Here is a 20,969-nt window from a genome sequence, read left to right on the forward strand (position 1 = left end):
TCTTCAACTTAAAGTTCTCAAGGGGCAACCATCCAGGTAGTTTGTGAATTTTCTCAGAAGTCCAAAATTATGAATAGCTTTTACAATGATTTGCTTATAAATACAGTATTACAGCCAGAAAATTAGCATTCAGGTACCAATGTTATACTCGCTACAATATACAGAGTGACTCAAAGGGAAAAAATAATTCTGATTACCTGGGCCTTTCTGGTACATCAGAAGGATTGCTGCAAAATGGTTCCTGGTAAATAGTTTCTGAAAGATCATGATCCAACAAAGTTGCCATAATTTCTTCCCTACTTGGCGGGGACATAAGTGGCTTCAAAATGTGAGCAGTCCGAGGGGTAAAATTGCCATTTTTAGATTGTGAGGGAGAGCTGGTAGACCTTGGTGAACTATCAGGAGTTGGTGTCAATATATCATTGTTTCTTGAAACATACAATTCTAAATCTTCAGAGGCTGCATCCACAAGTTCACCATCAGGGGAGGACAGTATTGTAGTAAAAGAGGCACTGACTGAGTCAAGAGACTGTTGCATCTCTTTTCTGGTATGACCTTGAATCCAGTCTGAAGTGCCTGGCTGTGAGAAGCTAAGAAACACTTCTTTGCTTACTGAACTCCTATTCAATCTGGATTTTTCGTTCAGACAGTCCTCTGTCTGCTGGACACAGAAAGAATCCATTATTGAATTAGAGCGAGCTGTTAGAGGATGAAAGCTACTTTTCCACTGGTTGTGGCGATGATTCTCATTGCTATCTATGGATGACTTCTCAAATAGTTCAGGACTTAGTGTACCTGATCTAATCCATGAGGTTGAGTCTGAGGCATGATGTTTTTTGTCTTCATCACACTTCTGGTTATCATGACTTAAAAACTCACTTTTTTCTATCGTTTGTCCTGGGAAAAGATCCTGAACTGCATCACTTAGGAACTTCTGTGGCAAATTCTGATCAGCAGGGACAAACTGACTTCCAGAATAAAAGCTACAAAATCCAGTTTGACCTATTGCATTAATATCAAAATTATAATTATGTTCAGGAGACAAGCTATCTTCAAGTGAATAACAACTCTCAAAACCTGGATCTGAAAAAAAGATGGGACTGTCATCCGATAGAGAGTTATCCACCTGGCCAGAGTTCTGTAAATTGAGAGAGTCTACTTTAAGAAGTTTGGGAATTTTTTCTTTAGGTTTTGTACTTCTAGGAGTTCGAGGTTTTCTTGAAGATGTTACTGATCGTGTTCGTTTAATTGTTTTGTTTTGCTCAAGGGAGCCAGAAATATTTTTGTTTGGTTGAGGTTTACTAGATGATGGGTCTTGCATAATATTTGCATTTTGTGCTTTTTGCTGTCTCTTCTGTAACAATTCTTTTAGAACTGCCAGTCCAGACTGGCCTTCACCAAATGCTGAAGGTGTTGACACATTTCGACTTTTACACTGAGAAACTGCTTTGGTTTGTGAAATTGCTTCTGACAATGACCTCTGTTTTACCCTTTCAGGTTTAAAATTTGACATATCTAAAATAAAGCCCCTTTGTTTTTGCTCCCATGCTATTTGTTTGATTGGACTCCTCAAGGAAGTTACAAAGCAATTATTAGGCATTTGGCTTTCCTCTGAAGATGCATTTCCTGGAGTACAAGTTTCACTGTGCTTTGACTGTTCTGCCATGCACACAATCTGCTGCTGACTGTCTTTGCAATGCAAAAAGTTAGGGGCATATGCCTGGTCTGGCTTTGAGTCTAAAGAATTACGATATTCATTTAACTTTCCGATGGATGACAAATAGTTTTTTTGTGTATTTGCATTCTCTTCCGTCTTTGGAGACATTATACCCGAAGATATCTGTGTATTCTGGGCTACCTGAGATAAATGGTTGGAAAGATCAAATATGTTTTTTTGAATCAAAGTTGATTCCTTTAGAGTAAACATAGTACTTTGATTGTGAGACCTCTGGACATTAATTTTTGAGATTCCAGGTCCCAAAGAACTACAAACAACTGATGAATGCAAATCATCTCGTGAGCTGGGGAATGTTTGTAAATCAGGCTTCTTGCTTTCTAAGAAAGAAGAAAAGCAGCCAGATAAATTCTGTTGTGCATGAATTCCAGTGGGCAGGGGAGCAGAAAGGGGAAGATCTACAGCAGAGCTCATTAGTGACACATCTTTCTGTTTAAAAAGTAGTTGAGAGCCTCCAGAACTATTTGAGGTCTCAGACACATTCTGATGTTTCAGCACAAACTTAACTTCAGCACCAGACTGAGATTTAATTTTTTCATCTTTCATTATGTGCTTTCTTGACATACCTTTCTCATTTGTTTTTTGTTTCTGTTTTGCTCTCGGTTTCTTTTTTCCATCATCTCCTAATTTATTTGTCTGATTTCGTTTGTTCCTTTTCTTAGTAACTACAGAAGGATTAACAAGCTTAGTTTTGGATTTCTTAGCCTGTGCTCTTGCTCGACTATTTTTTTCCATACGAGAATTAACAGTCTTGTTATTACATGCATTAGGACCCTTAAAAAGCATTGCTTCTTTATCTGCAGCAGCCATCATTTCTTCAGCTCTTGGATCTGTGGGAGACCAGCAGCGAGGGGGAGAAGAATTTATGGGACTTGTGCTTCTCTCAGAAAGAAAACCTAGTTTAGACATAACGTCACTATAATTCAAGTCACAGTCTTCGGTTTCAGCATTGTAGGATGGTGAGGGAGGAGACAGGATAGCATGTGACCGTTTTCTCCTGAAAGACAAAGTTCTTTTAATATTTTCACTATTTGTCCTTTGTTGCTTACCAGTTTTTTTCTTTGCAGACTTATGTTTTGATTTTCTTCTGTGACTTTTCTTTGGTGTTAGTGGATAAATGGGATATTTGGTTGCAGGGGAGTCAGGAACTTTTGGCCAAAAATCCTTCAAAGGTGCAAGCTTTTTATATAGTTCCATTTTTTCCTCTGTCAATATAACTTGTTTTTCTTTAGAGTCTATTTTTCCTAGCTTCACAAGCATATTTTTTCTCCCTCTAAATCTATTAATAATAATATATTTTATGATGACAGGGGGCAACTTTTTAGACATTTTTCTTCGTTTTCGAGATTTGAGAGTTCCATCTAAACTTTCACCAATTTCCATGGGATGAGGTAGGCTAATTTTTGAGTTGTGTGTTACAAAACTTGACTCACTATCTTCAGTCTCATAATTCACCTTGCGTTTCGCTCTCAGTGTATATTTATTTCCATACAATCCAAAGGACTGCTCAGTTTCTAAGGTTCCATCTCCAAAGTGACAGTCTATAAAACCGTCTGTGGGGGTTTTATTTTCAAAAGCTCCACGAGTGACTTTAATTAAATCATTGGCCAATACATTATCCTTCTCAGGATTACTATTACAGGGATTATTTTGTATACAATTATCTTTTGTGGATACAGTCTCACTAGTTTTGGTAGAAGTCTCTTGATGACCTATGAGCTTCTTTTTATTTATTTTTAATCGGGACTGTTTACTGCTGGATTGTAGTTTGTATGTTACAGGCGAGAGTTTCTGTGGTCTACTGAGACAGTTAGAAAGAACAACACTGGGAAAAAACATATAATGTGCTGCTTGCTGGCTGAGGCTTGGCTTTTCAGTTTTATGTTCTTGAAACTCTTCATATCTAATTTTAAGTTTATTTAGCCCACTTTCATCAGCAATGCTATCAAGAGAATGTACCATAGTTCTATTCTCTCCTGAGCATGATAGCAATTCACAATTTTCAGTTAATGATGAAGGGAATAAACTATTCAGAGCTGTGCTGTTTCCTTTTTCATTTCCTTCAGAGGATAATTTACTTTTTGAATGACTAAGGTCAGAAAAGTTGAAAGAATTTTTGCCCAATGCACTTTCACTACTATGACGGTTCATATGGATAAAAGGGGCATCCTTATCAATTTTTCTAATGTTTGTATACTTTCTACTTGGTACTTGTCTTGTAACAGATGGGATATCTTCTTCATAATCAAAAATACTACTTTCACAGGAAGATACTGGGAGGATATCTTTCTTACTACTTTCTTTATGAGAGTTTTCTGGATGGACAGAACTGCTTAAAGATCCAGGGTATTTCATAGAGTAAGTGCTTTCATTTGTAAAAGAAGCAACTGAATGATCTAGACATTTTTCTATATTGTTTGGCTGTGGGAGGTCTTCAATTAAATCTTCCTTGTTTAAAACATGGGAAGAAAGGGCACTTGTGTGTTTACACTGAAAGGTAATCTTAGCAGAAGATGGGGGTTCTAATGTAGCAGCATCTTTGTGAAAGATGGAAGGTTTTACTGATAGCTTGCTCGTTGCAATCACAGAAGAGTGAGTTCTAGAATTTTCGTTGTTCAATGGATTGTCTGAAATGGGGGAAAAAAGAATTTATTTCACCTCCGTGATTTTAATTTTTAAAATCTTTTCCCATGCTATCACCATGAAAGGAATTGTATGAAATTTTCTTTGCTTAAAATGGTTGTCTCAACAAAAAGGTTGTTCCTATCATTAGGATAATAACTCAATCTAAATAATCAAGAGGCAGTCATACTTGATTATTAGTCATTATTTTAAACATATATTCCTTTGATCAGAAATAAATTATATTCATATTCAGTGCCTTTTTGGGGAATAGGGAAAAATACAGTCATCTTGAAAATTTTTCCTTAAGCAATATGCTTCTTTGCATTATCACTTCAAATAAGCTATTTCTTTTTTTCAAGTTTTTATTTAAATTCGTTAGTCAACATCTGAGCATATTTCTTGCAGTTTCTTATGCTACTTAAATGTTAACATGATCAACTGATTAAAGTTTATGAAACTTTAAATCAGTGATTTACAAATGTTATCCTCTTAGAAATGAGAAAGAATCACATATCTACATACTCAAAGAAAAAATCTTGCAGGACAAAACGTAACAGTACTGTCAGAGCCTCACAGTTAGCCAATTTCATAAGAAAGTGTGATTACAGTTTTAAAATCAAATACATATTTAGCCCCTACGTAATGAAATGCTCATAGTGTATCAGTTTACTTACCACTATTTTCATCTGCAGTTCCATCTAACTGAGGTATAGAAAGATTGGCTAGAAGCAAACTGTTATTACTCCATTCCATTTCTTCTTCTGAAGACGAATCATCTTCTTCAGTTGAGCTTCTATGGTTATTTCTACACAGTGATCTAGAGAATATTAAGATTCACTAGTGAGTACAATCATAGAAAAAAGCATGTCAGATTCGAACAGCTGCCTAATGTGATGCTATAATAGTAAAACTAAAAAGATCTGAAAATTGTAACTTTAAAAATAAAAGCAGATTTATTTTGCTTTAGTATCACGTCCTATAAAAAGTTATTGCAGATAGACTTAAAATCCTTTTCATGTGAGCTACAAGACAACATCATTTCTGTATCCAAGCTCTGTAATGTCCTGGATGATCGTATCTAATCATGTTTTTTGTTTTTAAATAGGCTTCACAAAACCCAGCATAGAGCCCAACACGGGGCTTGAACTCATGACCCTAAGATCAAGACCTGAAATAAGATCAAGAGTCTGATGTTTAACCAACTGAGCCACCCTGGCACCCCTAAATTATGTTCTTCCATATATTCTCCCCTTCATCCTATCATTAAATATACACATATAACAGCATGGGTAAGAACCCAGTAACATCTAAAAAAGGTGGAATCTCAGCATATTTTAAGAAGTCTCCACAAATATACAATCTCTATACTGTGAACTGGAAACAAACAAATAGGTAAGCAAGGGGGTACGCCGGTCAGGTTGAAAGAGAAAACAACAGGGATCAGAGAGAGGCTAGGAAGTGGTAAAGGTGTTGGGTCAATCCCAGCAGTGGCTGTAAAGAGGGTTAATAAGGAATTCAGATGGGCTGTGAAATCCAGAATGACTTCATCTTTTATTGATTAAAATTTTTTCACTAGGTCCTAGGCTTGATATTTTCCCTTCTATTCGGATGGGCAAACTTACTTTCTATCTATACCTAAGTTTTTCTTTCTCTTGTCTCAAAAATTTGAAAATGTCCCTTAATTATACATAGAACAGATTTTCCATTAAGCCTTTACCAAATCACAATTTGTCCTAAAGTCACTTTCTTAGGAGCTGAAAGAATTATTAGAGGTCATCTGGTCCAATTTTCTACTCAAAAACCTTATTTTTAATAGATGCTAAAACCTCCAGTTTTACATTCTCAGTTTAAGGAGCTTGCTGTCTCACAGAGTAATTAATCTTTTCCACTGTTAATTTTTAGTGATTTTCTTCCTATATTACACAAAACTCTCCAATTTCCATACATTATTCCTGTTTTTGTCTGGTGTTGCTATGTGTAGCCTATCTATGCTATTTTTCACATGATAACCTTTAAAATATTTGAAGGCATTTATCATTTGCCCCATAATTCCTCTCTAATTAGACCAAACATTTATTCTTCGTACTGTTTTTTTTTTTAATGTTTATTTTTGAGAGAGAGATAGAGCATGAGTGGGGGAGGGGCAGAGAGAAGGAGACAGAATCTGAAGCAAGTTCCAGGCTTCGAGCTGCCAGCACAGAGCCCGATGTGGGGCTCAAACTCACGAACCATGAGATCATGACCTGAGCTGAAGTGGGACGTTCAACTGACTAAGCCACTCAAGTGCCCCTATTTTTTAAGGATGTTTATTTATTTATTCCAAAAGAGAGAGAGCGTGAGTAGGGTAGGGGTAGAGAAAGAGAAAAGAGAATCCTAAGCAGGCTCTACACATAGCACGGAGTCCAACTTGGGGCTTGATCTCACAAATATGAGATCATGACCTGAGCCGAAATCAAGAGTTGGACATTCATCTGACTGAGCCACCAGGTGCCCCTTGTCACTGCTCTTTAAAAGTGAATGTTCACAGATCCTTCCTTTTCTTCCTCTTTTTTCTCTTTACTTTCTCAGGATTCTTAAAATATGGTATTCAGGGCAGAACAGAACATCCACTATACAAGAGAATTGAATGAGTCTTTTTCTAGACACCATATTTCTATTTTTCAATCTCTATCTAATATGCATTTATGAAATGTTTATTAAATATTATGAAATGAAAGGTTTTGTTTTCCCAAGGTTGACTTGGGCATGGTTTTCACAGAATTGATTCAGTCAGTGAACATGTAAGCATTAATCATGGGATAAACCATGACTAGTATTTTAAACAGGGTGACATTGGGGTGCCTGGGTGGCTCAGTCTGTTAAGCGTCCGACTTCGGCTCAGGTCATGATCTCACGGTCCGTGTGTTCAAGCCCCGCGTCGGGCTCTGTGCTGACAGCTCAGAGCCTGGAGCCTGTTTCGGATTCTGTGTCTCCCTCTTTCTCTGACCCTCCCCTATTCATGCTCTCTCTCTCTGTCTCAAAAATAAATAAATGTTAAAAAAAAATTAAAAAAAAAAAATAAACAGGGTGACATTACTGATTACAAGTAGAGAGGGACTTTATAAGAATTTTGTATATTTGAATGTGAATTTACTGGATACAGGTATAAAGGTATAAATAGTTAAACAAGATAGAATCTAAGGAACTGTAGAAAAAATGTTAATGTTATATTGGAGGTAAAAATCAAAGAAACAATACCAAAATAAAACAGTGAAGAAACAGATGGAAATAAGAAAAAGTAAAATGCCACAAGATCAAATAGAAATATCAAATAGTCAACACTTTGCTAAAATATGAAAGAAACAATCCAATTTATTACAGCAAGACAGCAAGACTTAACTACATCAAGTAACTATTATAATTATTTTATTAATAAAATCCAAAATCTGTTAGAATAATAAATGTTACCCCAGGTGCAGCTGGTAGCCAATAATTAAATTCACTATTTTGGTAACCATATAACACTACAGACTTACTGTGCTCTTAATCAAGTAAAATCATGGCGTTCCCATAGAAATTATTAAGTCCAGAATGAACTAAAGGTCTATCCAGTCTATATTTATACAACTGATTCACTGAACCTAAACATATGACTCTCTATTAGGCATCACCTATTTAGTTTCAAGGTATTTCTGAATCTATATTCTGTCATCCAATGAATTACCAATCTCTAATGTTTGTGACGTCAATCTAATCTAGCATGATAGTTGGCATTTAAGCAGTTAGGTAGTTTTTAAATTCAAATTCATGTATTCTTATCTATCAGGATGATATGTAAGATTTTACTAAAAAGCCTATTGAAATTAAGACTCAATATGATTATAACATTCCCTTAACTGACTATATTTAAAAAGGATATAAAGACGATAGAGCATGATTTGGACTCATGAAGGGTCCTGATATTCTCTACTTCCTTAAGTGCCGATAAAATGTTTATTTAATAATCATAATTATTACCCCTACTATAAACAAGTAGCAAGGAGAAGACCAGTTAAAAAGTGAATCATAGTATTCCAGATAAACGATAATGAAGGCCTAAATTAGGATATTACCTTGGGAAGGAGCGGGGTAGACAGAACAAAGGCTATGGAGACAAGAGTTGACCGACACGACCAAACAGTAAACAGGGGTATAAGGAGGGCAAGTCAAATAAAACACTGAAATTACAAACTTTCAGAAGTTGGTGAGGTGAGGGTAGAGAATTTATTATTACAGAAATAACAGAGAAACAAGAACAAAGCTATTTTTATAGGTTGATGTGGTTGAGGCATTTGATAGTTCATGGAAAGATTTATCAAGTTTATATATAAAAAACAACATACAGACGAGCTACAAAAAGCTTTATGTCTTTCACCTCACTTTCTTTTTTTTTACTTTATAAATACAAGTTTGTTAACATTTAGTGTAATAATGATTTTACGAATAGAATTTAGTGATTCATCACTCACATTTAACACCCAGTGCTCATCCCAACAAGTGTCCTCCCTAATGCCCATCACCCATTTTAGCCCCACCCCCCCACACTCCTCAAGCAACCTCCAGTCTGTTCTCTGTATTTAAGAGTCTCTTATGGTTTGTCTCCTTCTCTGTTTTTATATTGTTTTTGCTTCCCTTTCCTTATGTTCATCTGTTGTGTATCTTAAATTCCACCATACTTTTTTTTTTTTTGATTAGGAAATATTGGCAAAAGACATTTTATGACACTGTCGAGGGTCAAATCTATCAGGAAATCAAACACTGATTCTGTCTGGACCAGGCAGCATTAGTTCTTCAAAGGTCAAGGGCTGAGTCTTTGAATGATTTATAACTGTCACAGCAAAGGGAGCTGAACACATGAAGCTAGGAAAAGTATAAAATAATATTATGCAGGTTTGGAATTTTCTACTCATAGAATGAAAACGGAATTCTTTGTAGGAACACAGTTTGAAAATATAGAAGAAAGGATTCTGATATACACCCAGATAACAAGGGGCCAGAAATTTTATTTTTAAGTAGTGTTGAGAAACTAGAGGAAATCTTACATGTATATTTAATATTTATGGATTAATCTCTTCCACCCTTCAATAATGGCTTTGAGGGTGAAAATTTCAAACAAAAGAGTTTGGAGGTTTTAGTATTGTCCACATAACTTTAAAGGAGAGGCATACTCAGTGTTTCAGTCTCAGAAGCCTAATCTTTTTCTACATACAGAGATACAACTCAAACCAATCAGGCTCACAAGAGACTGATGTGGGGGCACCTGAGCGGCTCAGCTGGTTGAGCACCGACTTCGTCTCAGGTCACGATCTTGCAGTTCGTGGGTTCAAGCACCACGTTGGGCTCTGGGTTGACAGCTCAGAGCTTGGAGCCTGCTTCGGATTCTGTGTCTCCCTCTCTCTCTCTCTGCCCCTACCCTGCTCACACTCTGTCTTTCAAAAATGAATAGACATTAAAAAAAAGAGAGAGACTGATGTGGAAAACTATCTTATGCATTCAGCCATCTTATTCATTTAGCTTGAGAAATGAACCAGAATATCAGTGTCTGTTTCTGAGACTCTTTTATTTTTAATATTTAATTCCTTCAGTCTAATCAGACCTAAAAGCTTTTTCTTATTTTCAAGCTGACCCTATAACTGTTGCTCCAACCCATTAACAGTTTAACTCTCAGAAGGTATTCTTTTTCCCCAAATTCAGAGAGAAGAAGGCCTTCTACTTTGTCCCATTTATGATCCACACATAATATAAACAGATGACTTCTGTAATTTAGGTTTATAGGGGAAATGGGAATTGAAGGAAGGTGGTCAAAAGGTACAAACTTACAGTTATAAGATAAGTACTAGGGATGTAATATACAACATGGTGGCTATAGTTACCACTCCTGTATGATAAAGAGGAAAGTTGTTAGAGTAAATCCTGAGAGTTCTTATTAAAAGAAGAAACATTTTTTTCCTCCCCTTCCCCCATTTCTTTTTACTGTATCTATCTGAGATGATGCATATTAACTAAACTTATTCTGGTAATCATTTCACAATATATGTAAGTCAAACCTTTATGCTGTACAACTGAAACTCATACAGTGATGTAAGATAATTACATCTCAATAAAACTGCCAAAAATCCCCACTTAGATTTAATCTTTTTAAATGTAGCTTTTATTTTGCTTAGAATATGAAGCTTAAGCTACATGAAAAACAAAGCACTACTTTAAAGGGATTTAAAAGAAGACTATTAGTTTATAAGGTATTTAACATTATGAATAATAGTAAATAATAATTTCTAATTAAAGAAGAGTGATGATGACAATAGGAAATTATTAAAGTAATGGAAATAACTAAAACGTTACCTCTTTTTGGCACAAGGTTCTTCAATATTGCTGTCCCATCTCTGAGACATCACCAAACTAAGCTCCATTTCCTCTTTTTCAATCTGTGGTTCATTTTCTTCATCATCACTATTTTGGGAATTTTTAGGGTTTCCAAAGAAATGACGTTGTGATGGCATCCTATTTCTTCCTGCCTGATATCCATCATTTTCCAAACCAGCAAGAAGATGTACCAGAGCCTCATCAGGACTACTGTCCACTATAAAACAAGTGAAGCATCACTAACAAATAACTTTTCAACATAATTCAGATCAGTTATAAAACAACAGAATCACAGATACTGGCACATACTGAAAGAATACAGCTGACTTCTTTGTTGATGTAGCTCTTTTATCAAAGTGTGATGTCTTTGGACTACTTGCACTGGAATGATTTTGTGTCTTCCCAGACCCCATCCTATATCTAAGGAATCAGAATTTCTGAGGTAGGGCCCAGGAATATGCATTTAACAAGCTGCCCAAACTGTTACTGCACAAGTAAGCTTGAGGAGCACTAAACAACATCCAGTCACTAGTGTTCAAACACAAAATATGTAATAAATGTATGATTGATGCTAATCAAGAAGTGCCTTAAAAACAATACATGTGAACATCTTATCCTCACTTAAGTTTTATTTAGCTCACAGTATAGACAAATGAAACCTGCAGCTGAACAACACAAGAAAGCTTTTAAGTGGCTAATGACATTATTTAAAAAACCTTGAAGACTACAACGATGCCATATGAGGATGCCACTTCATATGTACTAGGGCTGCTAAATCAAAGACAAACCATAAGTACTGGCAAGGAAGTAAAGAAATTAGAACCTTTCTACATTGTTGATCAGTGTAAAATGGTGCAGCAGCTTTGGAAAAAAGCTTGATGGATCCTCAAGATGTTACACAGTTCCCATAAGATACAGAAATTCCACTCTTGATATATACCCAAGATAACTAAAAACATACGTCCACACAAAAACATACACATGAATAACCACAGCAGCATTATTCATAACTGCCAAACAAAATGGAAACGACTCACATATCCATCATCCTATGAATGGATAAATGAACGATGTTATATCCCTATGATGGAATATTCTTCAGTAGTGAAAAGGAATGAAGTACTGACACATGCTACAACTTGGATGAAACTTAAAAACATTATGCTAAGTGGAAGAAACCACTAACAAAAGTTACATGATTTCCATTTATATGAAATTACCAAAATTGGTAAATCCGGTAAAGGAGAAAATAGATCAGGGGTTGTCAAGAGCTGAGAGGAGGGAAGAATGAGAAGTAACTGCTAATGGTTATGGGTTTTTTTTGGGGGGGGGGGTGCTAAAAATGTCCTGGATTGATAGTGGTAATGATTGCATAACTCTGTGAACATGATAAAATTCACTGTACACACCAGAAGGTAAATTTTATGGTTATGTGAAATATTTCAATAAAAGCTATTATTAAAAAAAAAAAGACCATGAAGATGGAGGTTTGCTCGAAGCTAATACATAACTTTTTTCTCTGTCAAATGAGATAATATACTCCCTATTTACTAAAATATCAGGTTTCAGGTTTTCTTCACAGACATTAAAGAAATTGGTTCACATACGCTACCAAACATAAGGCCAAAATAAAAGATATTTGCTTGCAAAAGCCAGTTTGGCAAAAATCTTTCTTAAACCTAGAACTGCAATCCATTTTTCCGGTCTCATTCTTAAAAACAAGACTAGTATTACCAAATGAACTACAGATATTTGACTTTCACTTCTTTGACTAACACAGAGAATGCATTTGTGACTAACACATAAATTCTAAGCTTAGGGCAAGGTGGAATTTATCTACTAATGATACATTTTATTTGCCTAATGTAATGAAATAAGGATATACCTCTCTCTTTTTTTCAATTCTTTCATTTTCTCTGTGTTCCTCTCTTTTAGCTGCCTATTTTTTCTTTGGATCATTTCTTTCTCGATATGCCATTCATTTATAAAAGAAGAAAGTTTCCTACTCTTGTCTAAATTGTTCTTGAAATATGACTGTGTACAATAATTTTGGAACTGGTCCTAGTCAATTTGTGTTCCATTCGAATGAAAATGAAGATAACAGACCGAGGACACTGTAGAAAGCTGGGAACACAATTGATGCCATCTCTCATTTGATACAGTAAGAATGGAAAAAATACAAAGTTCACAATAAAAGAAACATAAAATCATGACACCAAGCAAAACAAGACGCATGAAACTCAATGACATATCACTTTCTGCAATGAAATTTTAATTTAATGTTTATTTCTGAGAGACAGAGAGAGTGCAAGGGCATGAGCAGGGAAGGGACAGAGATAGAAGGAAAGAGAGAATCCCAAGCAGGAGAGTGCAGAGCCCAATGTGGGGCTTGATCATGACCTGAGCCAAAATTAAGAGCCTGACACTTAACCGACTGAGCCACCCAATGCCCCATAATGAAATTTTAAATAAATTTCTGAATAAGATGTCAGTAATTTCTACTAAATTAATGAAATGAAATCTAGCAAATGCCTTATGATGCTAATGAAAATGCATCTAGGGAAATGCAAAGACACACAGAAATAACTGTCATGTTCTATACTAGCCAAAAACTAATTCTGATACTCACAAAGGAAGACTCAATTATGGTATTTAATTATGTACTAAACTTTGGAGAATTTTGAATTCAAAATGAATGCATTTTCCCCCTAAAACAATATGGCTGTTCTCCAACCAAAGTGAAGTTAAAAAAAAAAAAGGGAAGTGGGGGTGGGGGCACCTGGGTTCCTCAGTCAGTTAAGCGTCTGACTTCAGCTCAGGTCATGATCTCATACACATAGTTCATGGTTTAAGCCCCGTGTCAGGCTCCATGCTGACAGTGCAGAGCCCTCTTGGGATATTCTCTCTCTCTCTCTCTCTCTCTCTCTCTCTCTCCCCCCCACACACACACACTGTCCCTCCCCGACATGTGCTTTCTCTCCCTCTCAAAATAAATAAACTTAAAAAAAAAAAAAAAAAAGGAAAGGAATTCTTTTCTTTCACAATTGTTTTTTTAGGAAAAGCTGTGTAGCTACTTCATTTAATTCAAGGCTTCATTTTTATACTTACAATAAGGATTTACTGAACATGCAACATTAACCTCTTTAAACCAAAGGAAAAATCCCCCCTCACATACATATTTTCATTGATTAAAATACTGAAAATTTGTGGTAGAATCATTACTTACAGAAAACTGGTGATTCACTCAGTCTTTGGGTCAAAGGCTGAAAAGTCTGACTATTTTCCATGAGGTTCAAAATTGCTTCTTCATTAATAAGAGCTTCCTCCACTTTGTGTACAGTGTGACCTTAAGATGACAAAAAATACAAAAACATTAAAGCAATGGCTTAAATCTAAAATTTATTGTTAAGAATTTGTGCAAATTAGGAAACATGACAATGCAAACCTATTTAAAAATCTGAGGCATTAGTGATATATATGTTAAATAAAAACATAATAAAACTTAGTAAAAGCCACAGGAATATCTAGTCACATGAAGAAAAAAAAAAAAAGAAATGAACAAGGACCTTGAATCTGTAATTCACTAAATATTTACAATCTCATTAATCCTACCCACCTTGTACAGTTATACTACTCTGATAAAAATCATTGCAAATTAAAATATACAAAGGGAAAAGTGTAATACAATTCTTTATTCTCTATGGCTTAAAAACTGTAAATTTTACACTTTTCAGCTTTCAACTCATGATTTAAAAATTTCTTTCCGAGCCTAAATGTCCATCAACTGATGAATGGATAAAAAAATTGTGGTTTATATACACAGTGGAGTACTATGTGGCAATGAGAAAGAATGAAATACGGCCCTTTGTAGCAACATGGATGGAACTGGAGAGTGTTATGCTAAGTGAAATGAGCCATACAGGCAAAGACAGATACCGTATGGTTTCACTCTTATGTGGACCCTGAGAAACTTAACAGAAACCCATGGGGGAGGGGAAGGAAAAAAAAAAGAGGTTAGAGTGGAAGAGAGCCAAAGCATAAGAGACTCTTAAAAACTGAGAACAAACTGAGGGTTGATGGGGGGTGGGAGGGAGGGGAGGGTGGGTGATGGGTATTGAGGAGGGCACCTTTTGGGATGAGCACTGGGTGTTGTATGGAAACCAATTTGACAATAAATTTCATATATTGAAAAAAAAAGAACTCAAAACGGTTTTACAACACCAAAAAAATAAAAATAAAAAAAATAAAAAAAATAAAAATTTCTTTCAACATTTGATTTTTATAAGTCTAATTGTACAAAGGGATTCAATAATTTTAGGAATAAAGATAAAATTGGGATGCCTGGGTGGTTCAGTCGGTTGAGTGTCTGGCTTCGGCTCAGGTCATGATCACACGGTTTGTGAGTTCGAGCCCCGCGTTGGGCTCCATGCTGACAGCTCAGAGCCTGGAGCCTGCTTCCAATTCTGTGTCTCCCTCTCTCTCTGCTCCTCCCCCATCATGCTGTCTCTCTCTCTCTCTCAAAAATAAATAAACATTAAAAAAAAAAAAAGATAAAATGAGTCTCATATTATAATCTAGTCAAAGAGAGAGAGTAACAATAAAAAGCAAATAGCAGTAGGAAAAAAAAGACTATAGCAAAAAAGGGCACGTAGTTAGAGCTAACTGGAAAACAGTTCTGTTTTTCTACTTCTGGTATGCAGACTTAAAACTAAGTGCTTTCAACAGTTTTTCAAAAAGTTAAAGTCTTCAGGAAAAAGTTTTTTAAAAGTTTATTTATTTGAGAGACTGCATGTGTCCACATGTGCATGAGGTGGGGAGGGGCGGGGGGGGGGGGGCGGAGAGAATCCCAGGCAAGCTCTGCGCTCTCAGCACAGAGCCCAATATGGGGCTCAACCTCACAAACTGTGAAATCATGACCTGAGCCAAAATCAAGAGTTGGATGCTTAGCCAACTGAGCCAGCCAGGTGCCCCTCAGGAAGAAATATTTTTAACACATCCTAGGACACAGTGGGCTAATAAAGAGTATTTCATCAAAACAAAAGAACAAATATACAAACGGTGAAAAATAGCTCATCCCCAAGCAAAAGACAACTGAGAGGATCAGTAAAAACAAAAGCTGGTTCTCAGAAGGTTAATAATAAAATAGACAAGACTGACAAGAAAGATCAAAACAAAATAGAAGGCATAAATAATGTTAGAAATAAGAGTTAAAGTACCAAAAATAAGAGAGATACTAAAGTAATACTATGAACAACTTTATACCAAAAACATGGAAAAATCAGATAAAATGAATAATTTCTTAGGAAAAACATGATATAAAACCTGACTCAAACAGAAATAGAAATCTTGAGTAGACTTGTAACAGTTATGGAAATTGAACTAGTAGTTTAAAATCCACTCACTCTATTTTCAGTCCCAACACAAAATTCACCTACTATCCAGTTTGGATGTTTTTATAGATGAGATCTATCAAATCTCTAAGAAATAGATTATACAAATCCAATAAAAATTGTGTTTTGTTTTTAATTGCAGTATAGTTGACATAATGTGTTATATTTGTTTCAGGTTTTCAACATAGTGATCTGACAATTTTATACATCATTAAAATTCTTGAAAAAAGTTCGAAATAAACAAAACTCCACAACTCACTTAATGAAGCAAAGTATGAATCTTTCTTGGTTAAAAACAAAAAGTATAAATTCCAAACAAAGTGTTAGCAAAGTAGACAATAGCAATGACACCACACCATGACAAAGAAGAGTTATTTCAGTAGTGCACACATAACTTGACATTAGAAAATAAAAATTATTTTAATGTAACTATATTATCAGAGGGATAATAAAAGGGAAAAAAAGTGATTATTTCAAATTCAGAAAATTTGGTAAAATTTCATTTAATACCCATTCATGAGTTTTGAAAAACTAAACTTCACAGCAAAGAAAGAGGAGAGATATTAACCTAATTAAAGTTATCTACCAACATCCTGTAGTAAATTTCATATTTAATGATGAAATATAGAAGCCTTTCCCTTCAAAACCAGGAAAAAGACCATTATTTCTAACTAACATTACTCTAGAGTTCTTAATGCATTAAAAAAATTTTAAGTATGAAGATGGGAAAAGAAGTAGTAAAGTTGTTATTTACACATGATGACTCTACACACAAAATATCCAATAGAAAAGACATATAAAACTATTAGCACTAGGGTGTGTTGGTGGCTCAGTCGGTTAAGCATCAGGCTCCTGATTTTGGCTCAGGTCATGATCTCATGGACCGTGCGATCCCAGGTCCGGTTCAATGCGGACAGCACGCGGAGCCTCCTTGGGATTCACTCCATCTCTCTCTCTGTCCCTCCCCTGCGTAAGTGTGTGCATGCATGCTCACTCTCTCCCTCCCTCAAAATAAAAAGAAACATTAAAAAAAACTATTCGCGGTAATAAAAGTTGCTGTATATAAGACTGACATACAAAAGTCAGTGAAGCTCCTAAATACCAATAATTAGAAGATGTGACTTTTGAAAGATAAACTCCTAAGTGCAACAATTAAGACACCTGGAGTATCTCTAATAAAAGATACCAAATTTTACAAAAGAAAATGGCAAAACTCTATTAAAAGATATGAAAGAAGATCTAGTAAAATGAGAAATGTATCATGTTCATAGAGGAGATGATTTGCACACAGAAAGATTAAAAATGTTAATCAGTATATAAATTCAATAAAATCCCAGAAATGAACAATCGGATACTAAAATTAATAGGGGACAGTTTTTTGTTTTTTGTTTTTTTTTTCAAAGATCAAGAGTAGGGGCACCTGGCTGGCTCAGTCAGTGGAGTGTACTAGTCTTGATCTCAGGGTTGTGAGTTCGAGCCCCATGTTGTGTGTAGAGGTTACTTAAAATAAAAAAAAATCTTAAAAAAAAAAAAAGATCAAAAGCAGATAAGACAATTTTGAAGTTGAACAAGTTAAGGTCTGCCCTTGATATATATCAACACTTACATGTCAATAGTAATTACAGCAATGTGACATTAACATAGGGGAATGTGACTGCATGACTGAAGTGAGAGAATTCAGTGGGAATAAAATTTTTTTCAGTAAATATGTTGAAAAACTAGCTATTTATATTTAGAAAAATAGATACAATTAGATCCTTATTATATTCAAGTAAAATTTCAGATGCGTTGAAGACCTAAAAGTGAAAAACCAAATTGTAAGCACACATAAGCCTTACGGATAACACTTGCATTACATCAGGGTAGGAAAGGACTTGTAAACCAGGTACAAAAACCAAACCATTAAGGAAAAAGAAGTTGTTAAATGGATATCAAAATTGAAGATGTGCAAATAAACCTAACCAAAGATGTAAAAGATCGGTATGCTGAAAACGATAGAAAACTTATGAAGGAAATTGAAGAAGACACAAAGAAATGGAAAAAGATTCCATGCTCATGGATTCAAAGAATAAACATTGTTAAAATGTCAATAACACCCAAACCTATCTACACATTCAATGCAATCCCAATCAAAATTGCACCGGCATTCTTCTCAAAATTAGAACAAACAATCCTAAAATTTGTATGGAACCACAAAAGACCCCGAATAGCCAAAGTTATGTTGAAAAAGAAAACCAAAGCAGGAGGCATCACAATCCCAGACTTTAGCCTCTACTACAAAGCTGTAATCATCAAGACAGTATGGTAGTGGCAGAAAAAACAGACACGTAGACCAATGGAATACAGAACCCAGAACTGGACCCACAAATATATGGCCAACTAATCTTTGACAAAGCAGGAAAAAGTATCCAATGGAAAAAATACATTCTCTCTTTTTTTTTTTTAAACTTTTTTTTTTCAACGTTTATTTATTTTTTGGGGGACAGAGAGAGACAGAGCATGAACGGGGGAGGGGCAGAGAGAGAGGGAGACACAGAATCGGAAACAGGCTCCAGGCTCTGAGCCATCAGCCCAGAGCCTGACGCGGGGCTCAAACTCACGGACCGCGAGATCGTGACCTGGCTGAAGTCGGACGGTCAACCGACTGCGCCACCCAGGCGCCCCAAAAATACATTCTCTTTAGCAAATGATGCTGGGAGAACTGAAGAGCAACATGCAGAAGAATGAAACTAGACCACTTTTTCACCATACACAAAAATAAACTCAAAATGGATGAAAGACCTAAATGTGAGACAGGAAACCACCACAATCCTAGGAGAAAGCACGCAAAAACCTCTTCGACCTCAGCTGCAGCAACTTCTTAACACATCTCCGCAGGAAAGGGAAACAAAAGCAAAAATGAACTATCGGGACCTCATCAAGATAAAAAGTTTCTGCATGGCAAAGGAAACAATCAGCAAAACTAAAAGGCAACCAACGGAATGGGAAAAGATATTTGCAAATGACATATCAGATAAAGTGTTAGTATCCAAAATCTATAAAGAATTTACCAGACTCAACACCTGAAAAACAAATAATCCAGTGAGGTAACGGGCAGAACACATGAATAGACACTTTTCCAAAGAAGATATCCAGATGGCTAACAGACACATGAAAAGATGCTCAACATCACTCACCATCAGGGAAATACAAATCAAAACCACACTGAGATACCACCTCACACCAGTCAGAGTGTCTAAAATGAACAACTCAGGAAACAACAGATGCTGGCAAGAATGTGGAGAAATGGGTACCCTCCTCTTGCACTGTTGGTTGGAATGCAAACTGGTACAGCCACTCTGGAAAACAGTGTGGAAGTTCCTCAAAAAATTAAAAATAGAACTACCCTACAACCCAGTAATAGCACTACTAGGAATTTATCCAAAGGATACAGGAATGCTGATTCATAGGGGCACAGGTACCCCTATGTTTTCAGCAGTGCTTTCAACAAGAGCCAAATTATGGAAAGAGCCTAAATGTCCATCAGCTGATGAATGGATAAAGAAGATGTAGCTTATATATACAATGGAATACTACTTGGCAATGAGAAAGAATGAAATGCTGCCAGTTGCAGCAACGTGAATGGAACTGGAGGATATTATGCTAAGTGAAAAAAATCAGAGAAAGACAGATATCGTATGTTTTCACTCATATGTGGAACTTGAGAAACTTAACAGAAGACCATAGGGGAAGAGAAGGGGAAAAAAAAATAGCTACAAACAGAGAGGGAGGGAGGCAAACGATGAGACTCTTAAATACAGAGAACAAATCTTGATGATTACAGAGAACAAACTGACTCTTAAATACAGGTTGATGGGGTTGGGGGAGAGGGGAAAATGGGTGATGGGCATTGAGGACAGCACATGTTGGGATGAGCACTAGGTACTGTATACAAGCGATGAATCACAGGAATCTACCCCCAAAACCAAGAGCACACTGTATATACACTATATGTTAGCCAACTTGACAATAAATTATATTAAAAAATTATTTAAAAAAATAGCAAAAAAATGTCATGAGAACATAATGCACACATGGTGACTACAGTCAAAAAACAAAAACAAAAAAACGAAATTGAAGATGTGCAAACACTTAAAATGAGCCACAAATATGAATAAGCAATTCTCAGATAAAAAACACAAATGCTCCAAGTTATTAGCAATCAGGACATGCAGCTTAAACTAAGAAGATTCCATTTCAAAGAATCAGAATGGCAAAAAGTAAACATTTTTTAACGTTTATTTATTTTTGAGACAGAGAGAGACAGAGCATGAATGGGGGAGGGCCAGAGAGAGAGGGAGACACAGAATCCGAAACAGGCTCCAGGCTCTGAGCGGTCAGCACAGAGCCCGATGCGGGGCTCGAACTCACGGACCGCGAGATCATGACCTGAGCTGAAGTCGGATGCTCAAACGACTGAGCCACCCAGGCGCCCCCAAAAATTTTAAATATAAGTTCTAGGGGTGCCTGGGTGGCTTAGTCAGTTAAGTGTCTGACTCTTGATCTTGGCTCAGGTCATGCTCTCATGGCCTATGAGTTTGAGCCCTGTATCAGGCGGGTCTGTGCTGATGGCATGGGGACTGCTTGGGATTCTCTCTCTCCTCTCTCTCTCTCTCAAAATAAATAAAAGAATTTAAATATAAGCTCTAATACATTGTGGGAATGTAAACTTAGATATAATCATTTTACAGACTAATTTTTGTAATATGGCATTACTACTATAATGATATTTTTATTGTTAACATACTTTGAAATCTGAAAAATGGAGCTCTAAAAATAACAGAGCTTATGGGTGGAAA

The 20,969-nt window shown here is 35.9% G+C and overlaps 1 protein-coding gene across 3 annotated transcripts in view; it reads right to left on the minus strand.

Moving 5' to 3' along the window:
- Positions 1-20,969, minus strand: part of REV3L (REV3 like, DNA directed polymerase zeta catalytic subunit) — a 175,608-nt gene that overhangs the window by 73,055 nt on the left and 81,584 nt on the right. For all 3 annotated transcript variants that reach the window (XR_007152156.1, XM_047858675.1, XM_047858676.1), the window contains exons 10-13: positions 13,968-14,087; positions 10,721-10,958; positions 5,035-5,177; positions 198-4,362 (exon numbers count right to left, since the gene is read on the minus strand). Coding sequence is in view for 2 of the 3 variants with exons in the window: in XM_047858675.1 (XP_047714631.1) it covers positions 198-4,362; positions 5,035-5,177; positions 10,721-10,958; positions 13,968-14,087 (4,666 nt within the window). In the remaining variant the exon portion in view is untranslated. The remainder of the gene's footprint in view (positions 1-197; positions 4,363-5,034; positions 5,178-10,720; positions 10,959-13,967; positions 14,088-20,969) is intronic.

The sequence above is a fragment of the Prionailurus viverrinus genome, chromosome B2, assembly GCF_022837055.1.
Source record: "Prionailurus viverrinus isolate Anna chromosome B2, UM_Priviv_1.0, whole genome shotgun sequence".
Lineage (NCBI taxonomy): Eukaryota > Metazoa > Chordata > Mammalia > Carnivora > Felidae > Prionailurus > Prionailurus viverrinus.